We start from the raw sequence: 27,334 nt of genomic DNA on the forward strand, positions 1-27,334 counted from the left end.
CTTTGGCTGTGGTGTGACTCAGGCCCTGGATTTAATCCCTAGCACAGCAAAACACAAAACAAAGCAAAAAACAAGCAAACAAAAATCAGTATTTTTTGGTTCAAGCCCTGACTATGCATAGGAGCCAAACTCTTAGGTACCATGGTCTCCAAACTCAGCCAAGCAGCTGGTGGCATCAGCCCCACCCACCACATTGTTTCTGTTCCATTTTGCTCCCCAGAATCATTCGTCTTGCTTTTGAGTTTGTGTCTTTATTTTCTTTTTAGAAAATTTATTTTATCTTTTGTTGGAGCAAAAGGAACTGATGGAAGTGTTCACAATCCTGCGAAGCCTCCGTTTGGCATCCATCTTCCAAACATGAATTGACACTTTTTATCTGCTTCTGTCTTTCTCACCTGTTTGTCTTGATGGTTGGTGCATTTTTATTCTCTACCCACCAAGTTTTCTTGTTTTCAAAAGGAGAGGATGCCCATAAAAGTACTTAATCAACTCTTTCTGGATTAACTCACATGCAAGGGAGCCTGGTTTTCCTGTTTATTATTCCAAATGATATTGCTACTGGAGCTGTGACCATGTTGTACAGCAATGGCGCCTGAGTTTTCCCTGGAATCTAAAGGAGGCATCTGGAACAGTAGCCTTGTCTTAACGGCTGATCCGCGGCATTTGGCATTCCCTTCTTGGTGTTTATTGGTTCACAGACACAAATAGATGTTTCCTTGAAATGTCTAACATTTCTGTTACTAAAATAAAGTTTCTAAGAATTTCTACATACTCTCCCAGACTCCAAAACTGAAAGATGTAAAACTTTTGCAGAGACTTTGGTTCTTGTTTCTGACCATTGGTGTATTTAGTCAGGTTAGCTCCTAATAGAAAAGCAAAGCATCTGGACAGTCTCTGCATGGACAGACCTAAGTATGGGCTCACCAGCAAGCAGAGCCGGGAGTCATCTGGAGAACCCTTAAGTACTTGGTTCAGTGGTCAGTCCACAGGCACAAGCTCATCAAGTGCTCCTTCACTGGTCGTCCCATGAAAAGGGGACCAACAGGCTTGTATACAAACCACATGTGCTTTCTTTCTTTTAAATAACGTTTTCAAAAAGACCTCTTCCTATAAACAGATAAGCCAGATGTGCGACCTGAGGGGCTTCCAGGTACCCCAACATATGTATCTACTTGTCAGCCTGTAGTTTCTCTATCATTGGGGATATTTGTGGCAATTTTTATGATAAGAGGTATTGGTTCCCCAAAAATTGTGTCAGTTACAGGAAAGACTTTAAAAAATTAACTTACTAGTATCATGACTCTGTGAGAGTCCCTATCTTTCACTTCTCAGAAAATTCTGCAGCAGTGGGTGACAAAGCAGATAGTGGCTGTGATGGTTTGGATGTGAAGTGTCCCCCAAAAGCTCACGTGTGAGACAATGCAGGAAGTTTTGAAGGAGAGCTGATGGGGTTAGAGCCTTAACCTAATCAGTGAATTGATCCCTGATGGGATTAACTGGGTGGTGGCTGGAGGTGGGTGGGTGTGGCAGAAGAAAGTGGTTCATTGGGGGCGTGGCTGTGGGGTATAGATTTTGTATCTTGAGAATGGAGTCACTCTCTTTCTGCTTCCTGATCACTCTGTGAGCTGCTTCTCTCTGCCATACTCTTTCTCCATGACTATCAGCCTCACCTTAGGTCCTGTGGAATGGAGCCGGCCTTCTATGGACTAAGACCTCCGAAACCATGCGCCCTCAAATACACTTTTCCTTCTCTACCGTTGTGCTGGTCAGATCCTTTTAGTCACAGCAACGAAAAAGCTGACTAAAACAGTGACAGACAAGAAGAGATGGGGGAAGGTAAGAGAAGCTGCGGCAGGCAGTTCAGTGCTCCCTGTGCTGGCCAGTGTGACTTTCACCAGATGGAGAGAAGTGACAGAAATGAGAGTGTCCATCTTAAAGGAGCATCTTTTATTCCTTGAGCATTTACTTGCTTCCTTTATAGTATTTTAATTTTCTTTTTTTTAATAGAATGTGATTGTAATACATAATAGATTTTCTGTTGATTGACAGATGGGTGAGTGGGTTGGCTGTTTTGTGTTGGAGTTGGTCGTAGCTCATAGGTAAAAAATGCAAATAAGACAATCCTAAAATGATCTGCATTTTAGAATGTTTCTATGTCACTGCTTGCTTTGTGAAGTTCAAAACATTAGGGACTTCTGAACTATGTGGCAACCTGGGTTCATCCCATCTCCAAAGTGCACTTCCTGTGTCCCCCTACCCCTTGAACCAAAGTATAGTGGGGAGAGGGGAGGAAAATAAGGGAGAGGTGGAAACAAGAGGGTGATTCCAGCTGATGTTCTGAGATGGAAGACCACTCCTCATGGAACTTTGAAGCCAATTCTTCCTTTAGTTTCTATCTTAAATTTTTAATCCAACTTTTATACTGATGCAGAAGGAAAATGTAATCAGTATCGTTTACCCCAGGGGTCAGCACGCTTTTCCTGCAAAGGACCAGATAGTAAAAAAATGAGGCTTTGTAAGCTAAGAGACAATATCAGGATATTAGGTGGATATCTACATAAAAAGGAAACAGATATTCACAACATTTTTATTGATGAAATACAAACTTCTTCTTTAGGACATTGAAATTTTAAGTATATATTATTTTCACATGACACAAAAATATATTTTTATTACATATATAATAAAAATATTATATATATGTATATATATATATACATATATATATACACACACACATATATATATATATATATATTTTTTTTTTTTAGGTGTAGATGGACATGATACCTTTTTTTATTTTTATGTGGTTGAAGATCAAACCCAGTACCTCACATGTACTAGGCATGTGCTCTACCACTGAGCCACAATACCAGCCCCTCACAAAATATTTTTACTCTTTTTTTCAACCATGTAAAATACAAAAACTGTTCTTAGCTCACAGGCCACACAGAAATAGGCAGAGAACTGAATATGGTCTGAGGGCTGCTGTTTGGTTTATACAGCTAATTACACGAACTACCATATTATGCTTGTCCTTGGGGTTTACAATACATCATTTAGGGCACAGTGACAGGGTGAGGGACAGAAACATAGTCTCCTTCCCTCAGTGTCTTGGTGGCCCACAGAGCCAGTCAAGGATCACGGAGTGCTGGTTGAGAACACAGCTCTGGGTCGAATTGCCTGGATTTAGACACCCACGCTTTGCTCCTTCCACCTTCACCTCTTGAGATCCCAGTTTTCCCATCTGTCGGATGGCATAAGCTACAAATGTAACAGTACTTAAGGAAGAGAACCCTGAGCACAGTGCTCAAAATACACTAAGATCAGTGTAACAGAAGGAACGTTTCCTCGCCAGCACCCTTATCCATGGATCCCCTAGAGTCTATCTCACCCGCATGGTGAAGGCCTCTCAGCTCTTCTGCATTTAAAAAACTTCAGGGGACAAAAGAGAGACAAATATTGAAAAAGCTGGAGTTAATGGTCCAGGTGTGCCTGCCTCTCCCTGCAGTATACTAGACAGGCAAACTTCACCTAGTTTATTCCCAAATGTACCCCAGAACTCTGATCGCCACCGTCTTTGTCAGGCCAGTAATCTGCATGCTTGCTGTCATCCAGAAAATCACAAACGGGTGGCTGGCTCAGATGTCTAGACTACTGATGTCTCTCTGAACGGGAGTTGAAAGATGGGAAGTGGCAGTTGCTGTGAGAGGTCTGTGCTACTAAGCGAGGTGAGGGAAGCTTCTGGGCGGGGCAGGAGGGGCGCTGCAGCAAGCAGCTAGGGGTGTCCTTCTCCTTCGGGCAGGGCAGGCTGCCAAGGCTGGCGGTCTGTGCTCAAGGCAGACACCGCGTGCAGGCAGCCTGCAAAGCACAGCTCATGGAGCCTGTCTGGCACGGTTTGGCCCACAGTGGTCAGCTCTTCTTTTCACACACAAAAACTTTCGCCTCCGGCGATTGGCTGGGCAAAACGTGCAGGGTCAATAATCATAATGCAAAATCAACAAACCTGCTCAGCAGGGTGTTAACCAGCTGTGAATGGTGCCAACTTCCCCTCCTATGAACCAGGCTGGACAGGGTGTGGGGGAGGAGGGCTTGGGGAGAGAGTGGGGAGGCCATCTCTGCTTCATGAGCCTGCACAGAATGGGGCATACCATGTTTGCAGAGTAGAGAGATAAAAACAACAACAGCCAAGACTATTTGGAAGTCATTTTCTGGATTATCAATGAACAATAGAAATATATTTGCTTAATTAGATATTGTGATAGTTTTAAGAGTGAAAAAGATTTTTTTTTTTTTTTTTTTTACTGAATTCGAGTGCTAGGGCAGGTACGAAATTGTGAGAGTTCCTACTTGTGGCCCAGTGAAAGTTAAAAGCTATCAACTCATGAGCATTTAAGGAGCAACCGTGAGTTGATAAATTAGTGCCCACAGTAACAGGCATTAGTAAATATTCTATGTACCTCTACTCTTCCAGTACTTTACCTGTGCTAACCAATCAGATCCCATTTTACAGATATATTACAGCAATTGTCTGAAGTCATACAAGTGATTTGGCTGAGCAAGGATTTAGACCTAGGAACTCTATCTCACAAGCTGGAGCCATTCACCCCTGTCCAGTGGGCAGGTGAGGCCTCGGCACCATGAGTTGAGATAAAGAGTTCCAGAGCTCACTGTTCAGCACCCATGGAAGTACTTTCTGACTCTGTATTATACATTAAGTTTGGCATCTGTCATTTATAAGCCTCAAGTACCATTGGGATCTTTGACCAATATTTTGTTCCATGAATGAAACAAATTATGGTGTCTGTGCTCATGTACAAATTAAATTTGTTTAATCAATGAATCTACTCAGTGTACTCTAAAAATACTTGTAAGAGATACTAGTTAAATCACTTGCATAGCAAAAATAATTTTCAGCCTTTTACCCCTACTGTAAGAGTCGGGGCCAGTTCTCTGGCACTTGACAAACTTGAGGAGGAACTGTCTAGGAGGAGAGTGGCTGGTTCAGACTGACCAAAGAAAAGATCAAGCAGTGTCACTCATGTCCTCTGGTATTAGATCTCAGAGTGATGGGAGGGAGCGGGGTGTGCCCTGCTGCGTTGACAGAGACCTTACTGATGCAAGGAGATCTGTAGGCAGCTATTGACAGAATCTCAAGCCCGCACAAAAAATGTTGCAAGAGAGATCTTATCATCTTTACAAATGAGGCAACTTGGAAGGATTAAGGAATCTGTCCCAAATTCCAGATAGTCTCTGGCAAAGCTGAGAGCAGATCCTGCAGGCATGATCCATACCCCATACCTACAGAACAGGTCCATATGTATGTGACCTATGATTTCCGAAATTCTAGACCCTTTTGGATTCTCTGCCGTGAGTTCATTTTGCATTCTAAGTGAGGCTACAAAAAACTGAAGGCAACTATTAAGAAGCATGATTTCCACAAGGTGAACTATTTAATATTTAAAAGTGCTAAAATATCAACGTAATCTTGAATCAAGGGATTTCAAGGGGAAAAAAGCCACAGTATCACTTTCTGAAGCTTTCTGCTCATGACAAATGATTTCTTACTCCTAAAAGGTGTGATATAAGGAAGCTAAGGGGCACTTTATGGTTGGAAAAAGAAAAATCATTAACATGTTGCTTGAGAAATATCTAACAGTTATGTTGCCTTAGTAGCCTTAGGCCATACTTGTTTTTAAGTGATTTAGCATTGGAATACTAATTAATGGGTTATATCCCATTAAAGTAAATGATGTTTCAAAAACAGCTCCAAAAATTGGATCAAAGTCAACAAGAATGAAAATATCATTTGGTCAAATAATCTATTTGAATTATTGAAACACATCTACAAGTTTTAAATTTTATGTAAGGAAAAACAGCATAATGAAAAGAATTAACTGGGGTCTTAGGCCACTGTCCTCCCCATCCAAAGTCATTGAATCATCCAAATGATTTCACTAGGCCCCGTGCCAGGCTCTGCACACCACGCAGGCCTGGTTCCTCTCTAGACCAGCAGCTGAACAACGGTCAGCCAGCTGCCCTGATGATAATTTTGAGTTCATTCAATCAGGTGGAGGATCTACATGTCAGCAAAATTGTCACATACTCTGAAGTCCTCGTCAGCCCCATTGTGCAGATGTATAGGCAGTCCATGCCTTGCCAATTTAACTGAGAATTAAAGCCAGGGTGATTTTGGAAAAATTCTATTAACCTGGACATAGAAAGACAGCCGTAGACCTGGCTTTGGAATCTCATCAAGAGGCCAGGCCATATGCCCATGGGTGGTAGGGTGATGCATAGGAACAGAGTATTACAGATCTTCTCACAGTGACTCTCCCTCTCCATTTGATTGACAGCTGCATGGACCAGAACTTTCCATACCTTCTATGCTACAGGCTCAGTGAGTCCTCAGGCTTTTTCCCAGCTCACTGGCTCATGCATGTACCACACACAGGTCTTGTGATTGCCAAGGGTTAGTTCTTTCCACTTTCCATTTGATTTGGCACCAGTCATTTATAAGCATCAAGTATCATTGGGATCTTCAACTAATATTTTGTTAAATGCAAAATGAAAGAGAGAGAGAGATGGAGAGGCTGGGATATGTCAACAATTGGTGAACCTAAATGAGAGGGTATAAAAGTATTTTTGGTACTATTTCCCAACTCTTTTAAGGGTTTAAATCATTTCCAAAAGATGTTTTTAATATAAGCAACCAATGAATAATTACCCTTATTTTCACTTCAATATGTATTAAAATAAATGAACTTCTAGTTTCATTCTTCACCATTTCTAACATAATCATATGTATAGAAAGAATTTTAGTCATGACAATAAGTCAGCTTTCTCGCCACTGCAACTAAAAGACCCATCTAGTACAATTATAGAGAAGGAAAGTTTTTTAGGGGTTCATAGTTTCAAAGGTCTCAATCCATAGACGGCAGACTCTATTCCTCAAGGCTCAAGGTGAGGCTGAACATCATGTCAGAAGAGTATGGCAGAGGGAAGCACCTCCCAGGAAGATCAGGCAGCAGAGAGAGATCTCCACTTGCCACATACAAATACATACCCCAAAGCCACACCCCTAAAGCCTCACCTCCTTGAGACACATCCTACCTGCCTTAAGTTACCACTCAGCTAATCCCATCATGTGATTGATTCATGATTGAGTTAAAGATCCATGATCCGATCATTTCTTCTCTGAATGTTCTTGCATTGTCTCACACATGAGCTTTTGGGGGACACCACACTTCCAAACCATAACAGAAACCCAATACAGCCATGAGATTCATATGTTTTAAAATCCTAAGTCCGAATTAAAGGTAAATAAATTAGTAACTGTGCACTCACTTGCTGACCCATCTGCTCAGTCCTGAGCCTTGGTTCAGGACATACTCTATGGTGGAGACACTGATGTGAACAAGATTGTATAACTCCTTCTCTCCTTGGACATACAGTCTTCAGGAAAAGTACCCATTAAACATATAACCACAAATGATCTAATTAATGGGTTATATCAAAGTCAATAAGCATGATAATAAAGGGGGTCATGTCTAGTATGGAGATCAGCAAACACTGATTTACTCAAGTCAAAACTGGAAGACTTCCAGTGGTGAGTGGTGAAAGGTGAACATGACTTACTCCAAGAAATAAAATGTAGCCTGTCCCATGGCCCCCACAAAACTTTTCAAGGGTTAGAATGTTGCCAATTTGCCTCTCCTTCCTCTGGCCCTGGGAAGCTCAGCACCCAGGTGTTAGATGGCATCTGGGAGGGAGAAAACTCAGAGATGCTCATGGTCCATTTGAAACAGTGGCCAGCCCTCCATGTATACTTCATCACAACAGCCCTGCCCTGTTGAGCTTCCTTGCCAAAGTATGCATGCCCTTGGGTGCAGCACTCAAGGTCCTTGCTGAGGCTCTGCACACTGGTCCATCCCCTCCTGGAACCAGGGGTCCAAGAGCACTGACCCAGAAGCAAAAGCCCAGAGAGTCAAGTCTTCAGGCAACTTCTGTCTGATCCCAGAGACAGAAGCATCCCCCAGGAAAGGGGGCTCTCAAGTCTGACTACTTTCCTGGAATGACAGAACAAACAGATCTTTTTTGTGTGAATATGTCACAATGAATTCCACTATTATGTATAGTTATAATATATTTAAAAATCAGATGTTTGAGTTATGTGTAATTATAATATATTTAAAAATCAGATGTTTGACAGTCCCTCACCCCAACCCAGTTTTTGATTCAGCGAGTCGGAGCGGGGCTGAGAACTTGCATTCCAGACAAATTTCCAGGTGATGCTGATCTTGTAGATCTGGGAATCCAAGCTTAGCAAACAGCTGGCTTAAATGCTTAAATATGTGACTGACACGAACACAGACATTTAAAAATCCAGTTAAGCAAGGTTGAGCTAGTCTACATATTAGATTTAAAGACCCCAAAATATCTGGAAGGAAAATTGGAACTATTTGGTCTCCTAAAAATTCAAAATACCTTTAGAAACCCTTTAAGAGACTAGATTTTCCTTCTCAATTACTTCATTTCTTCTCATATAAATTACAATGGCAGTTTGGTGCATGGGTGCATATCTACTTCCCAGCTACTCAGGAGGCTGAGGCAGGAAGATCCCAAGTTCAAATCTAGTCTGGGCACCTTAGACCCTCTCTCAAAATAAAAAAATAAAAAAGGCTGGAGATGTAGCTCAGTGGTAGAGCACTCTGGGTTCAATCCCCCGTACTAGGCAGGAAGGAAGGAAGAAAGGGGGGGGGGGAGGAGAGAGGGAGAGAGAAAGGAAGGAAGAAAGAGAAAGACACAAAGGGTAGGGAGGAAAGGGAACAGAAGGGAAGGGAAGAAATAAAAAACGAAAATATCACAATATATAATAAATGTAGTGAGGATCAATGATGATTGTGCAAAAGTAACTATGAACTCTCATCTGTGGATAGTAGAACAGCCTCCTGTTCCCAGCTAAGGAATTATATTAAAATGATTTTTTTTTGGGCAGTGCTAGGGATTGCACCCAGAGCCTTGGGTTTCACCATTGAGCCCCAGACCTCGCCCTGTCAATGTTCTTGTTGCACAAACAGAATTCCCAGCTTCATTTTGAGTTGAGTTTTGTCCATGGTGAGAGATAGGGGTTTAATTTCATTTTGTTGCATATGGATTTCCAGTTTTCCCAGCACCATTTTTTGAAGAGGCTATCATTTTTCCAATGTATGTTTTTGGTGCCTTTGTCAAATATAAGATAACTATAATTATGTGGGTTAGTCTTTTTGTCCTCTATTCTGTACCATTGGTCTACCAGTCTGTTTTGGTGCCAATACCATGCTGTTTTTGTTACTATTGCTCTAAGTCTGGTATAGTGATGCCACCTACTTCACTCTTATTGCTAAGGATTGCTTTAGCTATTCTGGGTCTCTTATTTTTACAGATGAATTTCATGACTGCTTTTTCTTTTTCTATGAGAAATGCCATTGGGATTTTGATCGGAATTGCATTAAACTTGTAATGTGCTTTTGGTAGTACAGTCATTTTGATAATATTAATTTTGCCTATCCAAGAGGAAGGTAGATATTTCCATCTTCTAAGGTCTTCTAAGGTCACTATGTAGATCTTTTACCTCTTTTGTTGTTTCCCAAGTTTTTTTTTTTTTTGTTTTTTTGAGGCTATTTATTTAAAATGGAATAGTTTTCCTCATTTCCCTTTCTGAGAATTTGTCACTGATATACAGAAATGCCTTTGATTTATGGGTGTCTCACTTCAGTCAGAATGGCAGCTATTATGCATACAAAAAATAATAAGTGTTGGTGAGGATATGGGGAAAAAGGTACACTCATACACTGCTGGTGAGACTGCAAATTAGTGCAGCCAATATGGAAAGCAGTATGGAGATTTCTTGGAAATTTGGGAATGGAACCCCATTTGACCCAGCTTTCCCTCTCCTCAATCTATACCCACAGGACTTAAAAACAGCATAGTACAGGGACACAGCCACATCAATGTTTATAGCATCACAATTCACAATAGCTAGACTGTGGAACCAACCTAGATGTCCTTCAATAGATGAATGGATAAAAAAAAATGTGGCACATACACACAATGGAATATAACTCAGCAATAAAAGAGAATAAAATCATGGCATTTGCAGGTAAATGGATGGAGTTGGAGAAGATAATGCTAAGTGAAGTTAGCCAATCCCAAAAAATCAAATGCGGAATGTTTTCTTTGATATATTCATAGTGGGATAGGGAGAGGGAACATGGGAGGAATAGACAAACTCTAGATAGGGCAGAGGGGTGGGAGCGGAAGGGGGGGCATGGGGTTATTAATGATGGTGGAATGTGATGATCATTATTATCCAAAGTATAGGTATGAAAAACAAATTGGTGTGAATATATTGTGTATACAACCAGAGATATGAAAAATTGTGCTCTATATGTGTAATAAGAATTGTAATGCATTCTGCTGTCATATATAAATTTTTTAAAAATATGAAAAAATAAAGAATTCCTAGCTTCAGAAATATCTCAGGAAATTTCTTTTTAAAATCCCTACAATTAGTTAGCATATCTCCTGGACTTGCCCTGCCTCTACTATCAATTAATATTTAATATTACCTTAATATAGTTAATATTAAACAGAAGCAAAAACAAGGAAAAAGGGTTAATACATAACCATAGAATATATCGTGTGTGTCAAAACACATATTCAACACACTTTTATGACTATTTTTCTCTTCATTTCTCTGCTGGCAGATTTAAAAAAAAAAAAGCTTGACCTTTATTAGAGTTAATGTGTGCATAAGTAATGAAGACTGAGATTGTAAATGTGTCAAAGGAACTAGTAAGAGTTCCCCAGCTCACTGCTGAATTGTTGTTTCTTTTTTTATATATATAAAAGGCATTTTGATATTAGCATTAGTGAATTAGTTTGTTCTCTTTAAAGACACATAATAGGTATTGATAATCTTTACTCAGTCTCAAACATTATTTCAGGAAAACGAAAGCTTATTTCCTATGGAAGATACTGTGTATTAAATAGCTACATATACATTATGGTGTACACATTAGGCACATGTACACATATACTTGCACCTATATGCACACACAAGTATAAAAACATGTTGACTACTGAAATTTTGACTTTTAAAAAAAAATCACGACTTTCTATCTACAACAGTGGCAGTTTCATAGGGTTCATTTATTATTCTGTGGGGAAAAAAACATAGCTGACTTTTTCCATAAATTAATTAGTTTTTAAAGATTTTTTTAAAGATCTCTACTTTATTTATTTTATTTATTTTATTTATTTTTATGAGGTGCTGAGGATTGAACACAGTGACTCAAATGTGCAAGGCAAGTGCTCTGCAGCTGAGCTATAACTCCAGTCCCCACAAATAAATTATTTAAAACTCCTAAGTACAATAAAAAAAAGATGTTCATTCATCTGACATTTCTCCTATAATGTGACTCTTTCTAACTTTGATGATTTGTGTGTGTTTGTTTTTGTGGTGTTGGAGGACCTCATGTATGTTGGCAAGCCCTCTACCACTGAGTTACACCCCCAGACAGAGTTGCTGAATTGTTCAGACTGGCCTCAAACTTGTGATCCTCCTGCCTGAGCCTCCTGAGTACCTGAAATAGTATTCACACCTAAAATACAAAAAAATGTTTGCTGTTGCTCTATCAAGGCTCCATTAAGATGTTTTAAAACAAGCCCTTTCTCTTTCCCTCTCCTAGGGCTGTGTCTGTAAAGACAAAGGCCAGTGCTTCTGCGACGGGGCCAAAGGGGAGAAGGTAAAAAATTTACTATGGCATCTTCTTGTTATAAAGTCATCAAATAATTCATGCTCTTTCAGTGGCAGAGAGATCCTCAGTATGTTGTTCCATTTCCAAAATCCAATTTTAAAGTAATTATATATAAACATTAACCTTAGAAAAGAAAAGGAAAGAAAAGCCTTCTAGGAAGACTCAAATAACCTGTGTAAATACTGGTCGTTAGATTGTAACTCTTTGGGTCTGTAAAAACCAAGTAGCAAGTTAGTGGGGAAAGAAAGATTACAAGAAGGCTCTATAGCATGCACTATTTACAATGTTGCTAAACACAAGAGAAGACATGAAAACAACTTGATTCACTCACTTTCACATAAAATAAACATTGAAGCCGCAGATTTTGTCCTGCAGCATTAGTACAAGATCTCCCCCTGGTGGAAGAATTATGCAGCTGCCCTCCAGTGGAGGCCAAAATTCAGCTGAGGGAAGGAGCTCCATTGCAGAATTCAAGAAAAAAAGAATACCGTGAAATCTCATTAGTTCGCTCCATTAACTTGCAATTTGTGATAATTAAGACAGAAGAAGAACTAAAGTTTTTTCTTTGTTTGCAAAATGCTTTCCTCTGAGACACTAATTATTTAACAATATTGAAGGGTGACTATGAAAAATAATTTTAAGAAAATATGTTAAAGCTCTTTAGATAAAACAATTCACATAAGTCATATGCTAACTAAAATAATAATTATCATGTATGTTTTAAATCATTTTATAATTCACATGTAGTTTTATTTTGCTTCTTTCCCCAAGCTATGAATGTAGTATATTCACTTTCATGGTGGAACATACCCTCTCTGTGATTCATCATGCATTCAATCATTTACTGAGTCCCAACTATTTACAGGATGCTATTCTAAAATATATGAAAGTGAGTAGTGAGAGGAGTCCAGCACATTTTCTTTTTATTGGCTATGTGAATGCAAATACACTAATGTGAACTAAGCTTGATGTTTTTTTCTCTCTCTCCCTCTTTCCTCTTCTCTCCCTATCTCTTTGCATTTGTGTGACAAAACTGACCAAGTCAATCAGTGTGGCCTTTCCTGTTACAGTAATTCCAGGGTCCACTTCTTTGAGAAGATTTTTGTTGATAAAACCATCTTAGCCACCAGCCCTAAAATCCTTTGAATCACTTTTACTAGTAATTTCCCCCTAATATCTTCTGCCTTCTTCTAAAACAAAAATTATTTAGCTCATGTTTTGGGATATGCGGCCCTCGATATCTCACCTGCATCTCGCTAAAATGCTGAGGCTGGCCTTGAATTTGCAGTTCTCCTGTCTCAAACTCCTGAGCTGTTGGTATTACAGGCATGTGTCGCCACACCCAACAGTATTCTCCTTTTTAAGCTGTGTAATGATTTTGTGCACTCTCAAAACATTCCTGGGCCTTACCCTCAGCCACTCCATCCCCATCAAACACAATCCACTAACTTTGATTTTTCTAACTACTTTTCCCTCAGTTGTTGATCCTGTCTCCTCCCTGTACAGCTCCACTATTTGGGAAAAGTAGTTTCTATAAAACCAAGTGCCAGCACCCTCAAGCCTGCAGACAAATGCCAACAGCTAGTAGCTTTCTAGTGACCTATACTCTCACTGCTGGATGCTAATTATTACTTTCTTAATCAAAAACCTGAAAAATGTTGTCAAGAAATCACAAAGAAGAGAACATGATGGTCATGGGAGCGTTTGTTGAATAGTTGCTGTTCTGCGTGTTTCTTGTCTTGTTTTGGTTTTAACAGGGGGAGAAAGGCTTTCCTGGACCCCCTGGTTCTCCTGGCCAGAAAGGATTCCCAGGTCCTGAAGGCTTGCCTGGACCACAGGGACCCAAGGTATGTCATCCTGTAGGCTTGGAAAATTCCCTGTCCACATAACCCTTCTTCGTGCATTCCCCATAGTCTTCCAAGACAGGAGGATTCCACGGTTTAGACAACAGGTTGATGCTGGTCTCCCATTAGCTGATCCCTTAGAAACTCATCCTATTCAAGACTAGTACAGTGGCATCATGAATTCAGCTCCCCACTCAACTTCTGCTGCACCCCTCACCTGGGCAGATGCACCTGCACCTGCCCAACCTTGAGAGGTTGTGCTCTTTTCACCTTCCATTCAGGATCTATCCATTCACCCACCTGCATCCTGATCCCTGGGACTCCCACTGGGACCTCATTCCAGGACTCTGCAGCTTGACTTTCCTCTTTATGTTGGCTTTTCTCTTTCAATCCTTAAACATGTAAATATTTCACCAAACTGATACAAACCTTCCTCTAGATCTTTTAGATCCTGTGGCGAAAGGATTGTCATCTTCTCCCTGATCTTTCTGTCAAGCTTCTGGAAGGAATAATTAAACAGCAGTCCCCCTGATGCTGACTCCTTAGCCCCTGCTAATTTGCCTTTTGACCTTCCCCTGAACATATCCCTGCACAAATCACCAGTGACCTTCAAACAGCCAGTGCCAATGGGCACCTCTGGGTCTTCCTCTGACTGGAACCCCTTTGCTTTGTTTTCAGTGGCATAGATCCGTCTCCTCGTTAGTCTGTCTTTGCTTTTGGAATCCCCCTTTTCCAGGTTCTCCACCTACCTGACCCCCAATCCATTGCTTCCTGGGTTCCTTTTTTTCCTTTTTAAAACTGGTCCCTTAAGCATCAAACTCCTAAAAAGAACCGGTTGTGCTTCACATTCATCACATATTTTATCCTAAAGTCTGTGATCAATAAATACCCTGGAGGATTTACTAAATGCATGCATAACCACTAGATCTGTGGACTGTTCTTTCCTGCTGGGAACACTAGCTGGAGACTCTCACACATTCATTCCACCAGCGACTGACTGCGAACTAACTGAAAAGGTGTAAAAGATTATGATAATTAATCTATGCAGAGTCCTTTAAAAATCTGATACTGTAGTAGAATATGTACTAGGATAATGTATAGAACATTTAAAATGACAGTCAAATGCAACATACTGTGTACTGACTCGGTGCCATTTGTTCCCAACTGTGCCTCATTTACTCCTCACATTGACCCCATATGTCATGGCTATGGTGACTCAACAGCTCTTATTAGTGTCTCTGCTTTAGACACAGTACTGAAGTAATTGTCCTGGGTCATACAGCTAATAGGTGGCAAAATCAGAATTTAAACCTGCTTTTATATTATTTTTCTCATATTAAAATAACCCTCCAGCTATCTGAACTCCAGCTGGTGTCCTACAGTTCGGTTATAACACCACATACCAGGAGTTAGAGCAGAATGCATGGGTTAAGGGCTCAATTCCAGACTGCCCCCCCCCTTCAGATACCAGGCACAAGTGATGGGTCCCCAGGTTGCCCCCACTGCTTTCCACCTTTAATACAGATTGGGGGTTCCCATGACCTGCTCCCCAATTTGCTAATTAGCTATGACAGCTAGTAGAACTCAAGAACATACTCATTCACTGGCTTATTGTAAAGGATATGATAAATGTTATATATGAACAGCTAGAGGAAGTGCTCCATAGGCCCATGTCCAGAGGGTCCCAACAGCAGGAGCTTCTGTTCTCCTGAAATAGGGATGTTCACCAACCCAGAAGCTTTCTGAAGTGTCCACACTATAGGGATTTCTCAGGCAGGGCTCCTCTCTAGACATGACCCGTCATAAACTCCATCTCCAGCCCCTCTCCCTCCTGGGAAGATTGGGTAGGGCTGAAAGTTCCTCCCTTCTAATCACAGCTGGTCTTTCTGGTGACCAGGCCCCATTCAGGAGCCCACTAAGAGTTACCCCATTAGAACAAAAGCCATCCTGTCACCCAGGAAATTCCAAGGGATTTAGGAGCTCTATGCAGAAACTGGAGTCAAAGACCAAGAACTAGGACAAAAGATCATCCCAGCACCCCATCACTCAGGAAATAAAGATAGTTTTTAGAGGTTGTGCCAGGAACCGAGGGCAGGGACCAAATACATATTTCTATGTCACATATGGTGCCCAAATCAAACTCTTGAAACCAAAGAGACTAAACTCAAACTTCCAGTTTACAATAAAAATGCAGAAGGTGGCTTGTTCTCTAGGAATTCTACCATTTCCATGTCTATCATGTTCATGTATGTATTCTCTTTCTCCGTCTCTCCTTTGGATCCTAATTTTGAAAAATTCAGAGTCTGAATTTTCCATAGTCTGAATATTCTGTTAACTTCCTCCTGCTTGGATTTTCCTCCATCTCCATGGTAGAGTGAATTCACCTTTTCAGCCTTGGACTTAGGTCAGCCTGGGGCTCCCTCCTTTTTACCCAGTTCTCTATACCCTGCTATGCTTGTGGTTCTTCAGCCTTTCCTTGGAGATGTGCCAGCCAGTTAAAATAATGGTTGTTAATACATGATGTACATGGCTTACGTGATGTACAAGAATTCCATAAAATTAATCTAGAAATGGGTCAGTCATATTTTAAAGCATAGCTTATGATAATCTCAGAAGAAAATCTAACCAAAGGTAAACAATTAGAGAATATTAACACCAGAACAAAAAGGTTTTTCAGATTTAGAAGTGTCCTTTCTTAATTTTAAATACTTTCTGCATGAGAAAATTTATGACAGGGAAATAAAACCTGCAAGTCACTCTTCTGTCTTTTGCATAAAACAAATAACATTCTGTAAGAAAGGGAACCTCCTTGAACATGTCCATGAACCCAGGAATTCCACCTCAGAAAGAAAAGGCTGACTTTAGCCTTGACAGTCCAATCTCAGACGGCTCTGTAACACCATTTTCTCAAATAATCAAAAATACCAAAATGTACTGGAACTCTCTGGAATGATGCAAACAGCTGTTGGACAATGGGATCCTCACAGCAAGTGGCTTAGTTAAAAGTGTTTCCATTTAAGGTTATTCTACAAGAAAGAAGGTCTCAAAACAGTATTCATTATGTGCCCAAAGCAAGTTTATCTCTAGTTCAGGCAGTCCTTGCTTTGTTATTTATTTACTTGTGCATGTAAGGCACATTTTGTTAACAAAGTGTTTCTCTTGCATGGAAATATTGGCTGCTATTCTCGTCTGCCATTGTGATTGTGACATTCATCCTTATCAGACCTCTGCAGCTGTCTGTCTGATATGGGGCTTTCACAGTAGCACTTTAATGTGTAGAAGAATCCCCCACAGAATCCTGTAGAAATACATACTCAATAGGTCTGGGGGTGGGAGGGATGGTAAGGGTGGGTGATGGGCAGTTGGGGAGGTTCTGAGATTCTGCATTTCTTTCTTTCCTCTCCTCCTCCTCCTCCTCCTCCTCCTCCTCCTCCTCCTCCTCCTTTTCTTCTTCTTAATTACAATTAGTTATACATGATAGCAGAATGCATTTTGACTCATTGTACACAAATGGAGCCCAACTTTTCATTTCTCTGCAGAGTCAGACCATTCATGCAATCATACATGTACACGGGGTAATATTGTACGTCTCATTCCACCATGTTTCCCACTCCCATACCTCTTCCCCTCCCTTCACTTCCCTCTGCCCAGTCCAAAGTTCCTCCATTCTTCCCTCCCCCACCCCCATTATGGATCAGCATCCACATATCAGAGAAAACATTTGGCCTTTGGGATTGACTTATTTCACTTAGCATGATATTCTCCAACTCCATCCATTTACCTGAGAATGCCATAATTTCATTTTTCTTTAGGGTCGAGTAATATTCCATTGTGTATATATACCACAGTTTCTTTATCCATTCATCTACTGAAGGGCAAGAAACTGCATTTCTAATAAACTCCAAGGTGATGGGAATGTCACTGGCCCCAAACCCTTCTTTGAGTAGCAAGGATTTCAGTGAAATTTTGTTTTCCATCTCCAATAAACATTTTAGCTCCAATCAAACAAGCAAGCAATTGAACCTTATCAACAATGAAATAATCACAAGAGCAAAACAGCTTGGTATGTGGGACCACAAATGTATGGTTTTCTTAGTGCCAATCATTTTCATACTGTTGACTTTTTCTTTTCTCACTTGAATCTAGGGTTGTCCAGGACGTCCAGGACTCACTGGTCCCAAAGGTGTAAGGGTCAGTACTCCAACAAGTCCATCCTGATTGTTTGATAGATAATTCTTTTAAAAAGATCAAGTCTGCACCATAAAAGTTATACACATGTCAGAAGGGAGTAAGTCCATTGTGTATGGTTCCATAGAGGAAGCTCAGGAACAGGTAAAATAATTCTGTACTGGTTTAAGCCAAAGTAGTGGTCCCCACATCAGGGGCAGGAGTTTACAGATGGGGAAGGGCATAAGGGAACCTTTAGATGGAAATGCTGTTTCTGTTTGGATTGTGATTATTCAAAAGTACACAGTAAGGAAACATCCATCAAGCTATTCACACAAGACAGGAACATTTTATGCACTGAATGCAAAATATACTTTAAAGTGTCTTCCCCAAATCCCGAAACAATCTTAACCTCTTTTTAAAAGTTCTATAAATGTCAAATTTACAAATATTTGTTAAATCTTTCTTGTTTTTCTATTCATTTTATCTATTCCCAATGATAGTTGCAGGAAGAGATTATTGCAACGGTAAATAATACATTAATAGGATGAACATTTTTAAGCTGTTTTTCTTGTCAACCCCCCCTCTTTTCTATGTCTTTAGGGAATAACTGGATTACCAGGATTTTCAGGCCCTCCTGGACTTCCAGTGAGTAATGGGAAAAATATGTGATTGGAAAAATGAAAAATAAGTTTATCTTTAATGAAGATGTGAAGACAGTAGCACAAGGAAACAAGTTGTGATACATTTGTCACATGAAGATATGGCACTTTGGAATTTAATAATATACTAGAGCATAGATTTTTTTTTTCATATCACATGTGTGTGAGTCAGACCATATTTCCTAAAATATAAGCAGAATTGAATAGAGTAGATAGAACAGGATGATTCTGCTTAATAACATAGAACAGTAAAATTTTGTTTAACCTCTATGTCTACTTCTCTATCCTTTTTCCTCCCTTTCTACCAGCTTGAAGTAGACATTAAGGGACTTTATTTGATGTATAAAGAACTTTTTCTAAAATATCCACGTCTCACTTGATACTCTCAATTTTAATTTGTCTGGATGGTTTTGTTTTAGCAATGTTGTTTAAATTATATCTAAAACCAATATATAAATTTACTACTTAATTGTTTAAACATCCATTTGTATTTAAATTATTTCATATCATCTTCCCTTGGGTCCTTTACTGGTTTCCCTGGTCTGGGCCTGGTCTCTGAGACCTGCTCTCCTTGCAGGGCCTCCCGGGCCATCCTGGGCCTTTTGGACCTACTGGTTTACCAGGATGCAATGGCTCTAAGGTACGTACTACTCAAATGTACGAAGATTAATTGATGCTCTACTGAGTGATTAAGTCAAGGTGATGTAGCAAGGAGAGGGAAATAGGCTTCCTGAAACATTCTTCAGTTAGGACCAACATTGTGGTTTGAACCAGGAGCCTTCCTCTTGCTTTCTCCTGTGCCTTGCTCCTGTCACTTATGTTGGAAGGAGGTTCTCCTATAAAACAGTAAGACTCAACTGCTGTGTATATTAACGAGGTCATATATATAAATCAGAAACTAACGCCTTGACCGAAGCTAATCTTTGAGAAGGAAGGCCTGGGCTTCTCAGGGTTTGTTCACCTCCTTTTGTTCCCTAACTGAGCTCTCTTCTTCCCCAGAATGATGGCCATGAATGAACTAATTATTAAAGTTTCAAGAAGCAACAATTAAAAAGTTCTTGGCACAATTGGACTGCCATTTAGGTACAATTTGACAAACACTAGCTTCTAATCCTATTTTCAGTTAAGATAATAGTTTTCTGGCCTTCAGCCTCCTGACCCAGTAGCCATCAGGAATTCCAGTTGCTTTGCCTAGATTTGTCGCTGAAAGGCTAAAAAGAGAGAAATAGGGATATTTATCTGAACAGGCTATTCAAGAACAACTAAGAACAACAACATACTTTTGATATCTTCCAGGGGGAACGAGGATTTCCAGGATTTCCAGGGACACCAGGCTACCCAGGGGTCCCGGTAGGTTTGCGTTTCCAGATGCTCATCACAGACATAAAGTATAAAGAAGAAAAGCAGTCTATTCCCCAGGCCATGTGCTCAAATGTGTGAGGATCCAGGAAGCCTGGGGCAGCCAATAATAAATGGTCAGCTAGCAGGGAATGAATGAAGAATGCATTGTGAGTCCAGGTTTGGACTTTCAGTCCAGGTTGAGACATGTAAGAAGGGATGCATAATGGACCAATTTGCTCAGAGGGGAGGCCTGGGCCTCTACTTGAGGAGTGAGAATGAGGAGAACAGGGACTTAGAACCAAGATGGCTCCAGCAAATAGTGTCTAGGTTAAACGTAATAAGCCTGTAAAAGGAGGCTCTAATAATAGAGGTAAAGCCTTAGGAGGGGTGTAGTGAGGAAGCCCTAGGAAGACATTTCTATAGGAGGGAGGGGCAAAGGGCTGCCTAATGTGTTGAGAAATCCGACATTTGGCAATGGTTTCAGCAATATCAATGCTATAGGGCTTCCATGGTGGAGGGAGCCGGATGGCAGATCTGGAGATGAGTAATGAGTGGGAGATGAACAAAATGGGAGGTTTGCAGAGGAGATGAAGGAGATACTGGGCAATATTGGGAAAGAGAGAAAAGATAAGGTTGTTGATTTGTTTAAATGAAGAGACTTGAACATCTTGAAAAGCAGTAGGAAGTAAACGGTGGGAAAGGAGGCCAAACAGCAAAAGGACAAGAAGGAGTGTGTGGGTTTGGTTTGCCCTTCATGGTTCATTTTCTGCTTTTCCCCTAGGGTGCTGCTGGCCCAAAAGGACAAAAGGTAAGGCATTTGTGGACTATTGCTATTGAAAGTCTCTATATGAAAAGGACATATTAAATAATGAGATAGAAGCCATTACAAATTGGATTTCATAATCCAGTCCTTACTGATTCTGAAACTGAAATAATCAGAACATGGTATTTGCTCCTATTGAACAGCTCCTTCTGGTTCCTGTTATAAACAGGTCTTAAGATACAGGTTTTATTGCATCCTTTAAGGAAATGGGGTCTAGGAGACTGATCTCTTGTCTGTATCCTGGAAAGCACTTTCACCATTGAAGCAATAGGACCTCCAGTTGTGGAAGAGTTTTGAAAATACAACATTGATTAGGTTTGACGAAATTCCCCATTTTCAAGGGTGCTCCTGCTAAAGGAGAAGATAGAAAACTCAATGGAAGAGGTGACCCCGGGCTGCCAGGACCTCCAGGATCCCAGGTACCCTGCTGCAGGGAAATCTCTTGTTCTCAGTGCCCCCCCTCCACCAACCCTCCCCATTTCTCTTTTCCTCTATATGTTTTTTCTCACTCTCTTAACCTTTTAGATATTGGTGTTTATTCTTATTTATATGCCTTCCTCATTTCATTCTAAAGTATTCACCTTATAAGAAACTACACGGTGCTGATATGCTGAGATGGTTTTTTATATGCACTTTTTAATTTCTTCTAGTCTCAGTCCCCCAGATTTTCCTGAACTTGAGAGTTTCCAGGAACGGTCATGTTCCACTTAATTTGTTTGTTGAAATTAAGGCTGGGTTTGTATCACACGTTGAATATCACTTAAAACTGTAGTGACAAATAACTGCCCTCTTCAAAATTTATATGATACTAAATAAAAGGGGGTCATTTAAATGCAACTTTCTCCTTTTGTAGTTTGCTTTACTGAGCTATCTGTAGGTGGCCTGAGAGTAATCCAGAGTGGGCACAGTGACATGGCTCTGTTGGGGCTGTGTGCACTTTACTTTGTGATTCAAACACCTCCTTTGTGAGACACTTAAGTCTATGGGACCTTTTAACATAGTTTAGAATTAAAAGTGGAAACTCCAGGGTGGAAACTGGATAGTTGTCTGAGTGAGTCAGCACCTGAGTTGAGACTGTTGGACTCCTACTTGGTGCAGCAGGCTGGTTGCTGATGAGCTGTGAAGTGGGACCAGAAGCTGAACAACTGCAGTTAGGATCCATGACACTGCAGAGGGAAGACAGAGAATACAGGGGCTGTTGCTTTTTGCTTAAGAAACAAGTGTCCAGCTGCTGAAGACAGGAAATCCTTTAGGGGGGAACAGAAGTAGTCTGGGACAGGGGTGCATCCTTTAAATGTGTACTGAGGGACATCGCTGTTCTAGTCCTTGTGATAGCACTAAAGACAGCATTAATTTATACAAGAAATATTTATTAGATGCCAATTATGCAGCAGGAACTATTTTTAGGCTCTGGGGATACAGCAGGGCACAAATCAGTCAAAAACTATTTCAAAAAAATCCTCCCTCTCCTGGAGATTACATTCTAGTGGGGAAACAGAAAAAAATTTAGGTTAAGGGCTCTATGGAGTGTGAGGCATTAATGACCTCTAAGGAGAAGAATAATGCAGGGAATGGGGGTAGGAAGTGCGTGGTCCGGAAAATGGGTTTGGATTTGGAGAGGCAGAGAGGCTTTATAGGAAGCCAACTTCATGAAGAGAAGGGAGAGGAAGGGAGTCACACAGACCCCTGGAGAAGAGGATTCCAGGCAGAGGGGGCACAGAGGAAGGCCCTGAGGGAGGAACGTGGTTGGCCAAAAGTAGGGGGAGCAGGCAGAAGGAGAGAGGTGAAGGGAAAAGCAAACTTTTAAAAACTTTTAAAACCAAGCAACCGTTCTGCTCATTTTCCTGAAAACAGTAGCATTAGTATGGTCCTGGCAGCTGGTCACACATGACGACATGCTTTTTGGCATTTATTGTCATTAAGAAATGCCTTCAAATGGGAGACATCACACTTCTGATTTTCTTAAAATAGTTTGACGTGTTTAACTACTGGACTTTGTGCTTAGGAGAGAAGTGCATTTGAACTCTCCCTTTCTCTTATTTTCAAGGGTTTGCCAGGCCCCCCAGGTTTTCCGGGACCTATGGGCCCACCTGGCCCTCGGGGATTCCTTGTGAGTACAGCCACCATTGCTATAGACCCAGCAAAATATTTTAGGGAGTTTTCTGACTTGAGTGTGTTTCCTGTTATAATTTTAATTTGTGGATTTCTCTAGGGCTTTCCAGGAGCTACGGGACCTGCAGGGCCTAAGGTAAGTCACCGTTTGGGTGTTGTATCAGTCAGAACAGCCTAACTGACCCAAAAGCCAACGCTGTCTATTCAAGAGGGTCTCTGTTAGCCCCTCTCTGGAGCTTCCCCAGCAGGGAAGGGGACGAGGCCAGGTTCTTACCTCTCCTCCCGGTACTTCAGCAATTTGATCCCTGATGTGGTTTTGATCTAAGAAGCTTCCTATGGGGGAAAAAGGCAAGAATTCCTAATCCACAGGCTTTCCCTTTCTGATAATCCTACTGGTTGCCCCACACTTGATCCTGTATGTTTTGGCAGTGAACTTCTTTGCAAACCCCCCTGAGCTTATGCTAATAAGTAGAAGATGACTATTTATAATGATCCTTTGGCTGGTTATTTTATGTGTTTCTATTAAAAAGACAATTATTTGTTTAAGGATTGTTTTATTTTATTATATTTAAGGATTATTTATTACCCAGCCACAGACTGGGTAATTTATTTAACAAAGAAATTTATTTCTTACATTTATTTTTTCCAGTTCTGGAAGCTGGAAAGTCCAGTGTTGAGGGGCTGCATCTAGCACAGGCTTTCCTGCTGGTGGAGACCCTCTGCAGAGTCCCAAAGCAGTACAGGGACTAACCAATGAGGACTTGCTTTTATAATAAGGCCATTCACAGGATAACTCACTACTCCATTAATCCACAACAGTCCTGATCCACCACTTAATGCCTTGCAGTAGGGATTAAATTTCAACATAAATTGTTCTGAGGATTTAGATCCAGCAGCCATCCGTAGTGGTGACATTAGGCTGGTCTCTGTCATTAAATTACTAGTGAAGTCAGGTAGTTTGAATTCCATCTTTAGCTTCTCTATTTTCAATTTCAGAATCCTGAAATCCGACTATCCATACCTCTTATTTTTAGAATAAGAAAACTGGGGCATCAGGAAGTTCAGCAGCCAGCTAAGGAAGTTAACTAACCAGGAAGTTTAGGTGGCCAACCAGTGGGATCAAAAACACCCAGTGTCTACCAAAATATAACAATGAAGTATTCCTTTATTTTTTTCAAGATGTAATATTCATCTGGTGAAAGTAAATATGAAACTTTTCACTTCCTCCTCCTTGAAGTCATGCAAAATATGCAGAGATCAGCCCCACACCAGAGGCTGAAAGTGCTGGCAGAGCGTTTTCTACCACCGAGAAGTTGCCGTGCCAGGTCTTAGAGTGCATGTTGTCACAGACCAGCTTTTTAAGAATCATGCATACTTTTACGATGTAGATAACGTATGGTGCATTTAACAGTAATCTTTTCATGTATCAGTTAAAAATAAACAAAGAAATGAATAAAGAGAATAATAATAATAATAAAAAAAAAACACCCAGTGTCTGGGCCAGAAAAAAGTCATCTGTGCTGGGTTCTTTCCCCTCCTCACACCATTAGATACCACCTATTGTCATCATCCTACATGCTGAGTAAATCTCTTAAGCTTTCTGCTCTTCAAGGTTTCCACCTTTATAGGAAGAAATAGCTAACTTTCATAATTCTAAAATGAAGATTAAAATATAAAAGTTCAGTTGCAAATACTGGTACTTTAATGAGATTAGGCTATTCCTATTTATTTACGGTACTGGGGGATTGAACCCAGAGGCACTTAATCCCTGAGCCACATCCCCATCTCCTTTTTATATTTTACAGAGAGACAGGGTCTTGCTAAATTGCTTAGGGATTGCTAAATTGCTGAATCTGGCCTTGAATTTTCAATCTTCCTGCCTCAGCTTCCTGAACTGCTGGGTTTACAGGAGTGTACCATGGTGCCCAACCTTATTTATTTTTTAAATATAATTTTATTTTGTGTTTTCTTACAGGGTCACATGGGTGATAACATGATAGGACAAAAAGGAGAAAAGGTACTTTAAATCAATGACTTCTTGATGAGTAAGATCCTTTAAGGTCCTTGGTATATTAGCCTTTACAGTTATTCACTGGCCAAGTTGAAATTCATGTGATTTCACTGCTCTGTCTTCTTGCATAAGAACTAAAACTAATCTTTTAAATACAGTCAAGTTGAAAGGTTGATGATGTTTTTTGGTTTTCATTCTGGGTGTTTTTGCCTTTAGGGTGTGAAAGGATTAACAGGCCCCCCTGGCCCACCAGGAACAGTTATTGTGACACTAACTGGCCCAGACAACAGAACGGTAATGTTTCGATTGTATGGTTGGGGTTTTCTGAGACCCCTTACCTTCCTTAGGAGCTCTGTGTCTAAGCCCAGCTCAGCCCAGCCCCTCAGCAGTCTGCACCTCTAGGTTTTATTCATCTCCCAGCCTTCACTAATCAATCCAGAAATGTAAGATGGGGAAGACCTGAGGCAAGGGCCTCCCAGGCTCTTGGAGTCTGAGCTGAAATTGGATCTTTTCACCCTTGCTTCTCCATCCTCTCTCACTGTCTGTCACACAGTGTGTGGATCTCATCCAACTGGATGGCAATGACCTAAAGACGGAGGTGAGGGGTACCATAATCAAATGGGATATTTTTAACTCCGCCATTGTAACCCCGAGGGCATTGCAGCCCCCATTCCCCACCAGGAATACTATGTTCCTGTTATTTTGACAATAACATTTGCTTTTTGCTCCCCCAGTGGAGTGAAAGACCAGGATTTGAGCTACACTGAATGCTTAGAAAAAGTGAATCTGCATTATAATATACCAGTCTACACACTAGTGTGACCCAGGATGTCTGGAAGTGAGGATGAGAAATGAGAGGGACGCTAATAAATTTATGGATTAACTAAGAAATAAACACAAACCATCCTTCTCTTTGAAACTTATTAATTGCTTGAGATATCTGCTTCACTAAGCTATAATTCACATAACATGCACACATTTTTAAGTATGTAGTTCACAGGTTTTAGTTATAACTAATCTTTAACAGCTTTATAGAATTCACATGACTTAAAAGTTACTCGTTTAGTTTATAATTCACTGGTTCCTCGCTGAATGGAAAAATTAGAAAAATAAAATTTCCCTGAGGAAAAATAACTGAGCTTTTCAGAGCTAATCAGCAAAAAGAAAATTAATGAAGGCTAAAACTTCATTGTCTCATAAATGATAGGAAAAATTACGTTTATAAAGCCAAGATTTGGAAAATTTAACCCTGGAAAAATAATCGGGGTTGAAAAATAAAAAGAGTACCCTTCAGAGAAGAATTAAGCAAAATAATATTATAGTCAGAAAATGTGATTATAGCTCAAACAAACCTGGTTACTGAATCAGATCATATTATAGCACTGACAGAAAACCATTGATCCCAATGAAAATAATTTTAGTATATTAGAAATGAAAGTAAAATACATTAATAATGATTTGATTGTGCTTATAGGAAGCAGATTCAGAAATTCAGTTAGTTTATGTATCTTGATCCAAAGATACTTTCTTTTTTAAAGAAAGTCTGCATATAATTTTAGAGGGATCTCATGCATAACGTTTGAAATGGGAGAGACAGAAAGAACTACTGTGTTGTGTCTACATGAGGCCCACTAGTTGTTTGTAAACCAGTTTATTGAACAGAGAGTGGACTTTTTCTAAGTGTAATCAGTATAACCTTATTTGATTGGTTGGTTTTTAATGATCTTGAGTTGTTTTTGTGGCAGGACCTCAAGGGGGAGAAAGGAGACAAGGGAGCCATGGGAGAATCTGGACCTCCTGGACCCCCGGTAGGTCACACTAATCACATTGTTCCTCTGATACATAGACTTGAACCTTAGGATGTATTTTGATTTTAAATATTAATACTACCTGAAACATAGACTCTTGAACTCATAGATGATGAAAATACTAAAATACTAAAATGATTTTATGTCCATTCCTAGCTGAAATACTTGCACTGTTTTTACATGTATTACTTGTCTTTAGCACCTGCTTTTTAGCATTTGTTTTAAAAATGCTTATAAATATTTCTCTTTTCAATGACTTATTTTTAAATATGGCTAAATAATCAGAAGTGACCAATTAATAAAAAAATAAATAAATATAATCAATGTAAGTGAGAAATCAATAATATATAAAACTTGACATAACTCTAATTCATACAGGGACCACCTGGAGAATCATATGGATCTGCAAAAGGTGCTCCTGGAGAACCTGGCCCACAGGTAAACTAGGAAATTCAGTATCATATGTAGCTTATATTAGTCAGAACTCAGGAATCTTGAGGTTGCAACAATGAGATGCCCAACTCCAACTAGCAGATGTTAAAAAAAAAAAAAATTTTAAAGGTTTGGAAAGTGGAATTTTTTGTTCAACTATCTGAGAAGTACAAGACCAAAACTGGCTTCAAAGACTTTAGAGCCTGAAACAATAAGCGCAGGATTCTCTGCCTCACTTCTGTCTGCCTATCAGCTTCGTGCTGTCCTTTGGCAGATGATCTTCCATGTAAGGGGACAAAGAGTGAAGCCACTTCAGACTAATGGCACTTTAGG

The 27,334-nt window shown here is 40.2% G+C and overlaps 1 protein-coding gene across 1 annotated transcript in view; it reads left to right on the forward strand.

The window, feature by feature from the left end:
* Nucleotides 1–27,334, forward strand: part of Col4a3 (collagen type IV alpha 3 chain) — a 131,462-nt gene that overhangs the window by 55,503 nt on the left and 48,625 nt on the right. The window contains exons 2-15 of the mRNA XM_026409533.2: nt 11,733–11,789; nt 13,559–13,648; nt 17,792–17,836; nt 18,416–18,460; nt 19,052–19,114; nt 19,771–19,824; nt 20,597–20,623; nt 20,980–21,057; nt 22,686–22,748; nt 22,851–22,886; nt 24,726–24,767; nt 24,978–25,055; nt 26,507–26,569; nt 26,948–27,007. Coding sequence (XP_026265318.2) covers nt 11,733–11,789; nt 13,559–13,648; nt 17,792–17,836; nt 18,416–18,460; nt 19,052–19,114; nt 19,771–19,824; nt 20,597–20,623; nt 20,980–21,057; nt 22,686–22,748; nt 22,851–22,886; nt 24,726–24,767; nt 24,978–25,055; nt 26,507–26,569; nt 26,948–27,007 — 801 coding nt within the window. The remainder of the gene's footprint in view (nt 1–11,732; nt 11,790–13,558; nt 13,649–17,791; nt 17,837–18,415; nt 18,461–19,051; nt 19,115–19,770; nt 19,825–20,596; nt 20,624–20,979; nt 21,058–22,685; nt 22,749–22,850; nt 22,887–24,725; nt 24,768–24,977; nt 25,056–26,506; nt 26,570–26,947; nt 27,008–27,334) is intronic.

This window comes from Urocitellus parryii, chromosome 1, assembly GCF_045843805.1.
Source record: "Urocitellus parryii isolate mUroPar1 chromosome 1, mUroPar1.hap1, whole genome shotgun sequence".
NCBI classification, from domain to species: Eukaryota; Metazoa; Chordata; class Mammalia; order Rodentia; family Sciuridae; genus Urocitellus; species Urocitellus parryii.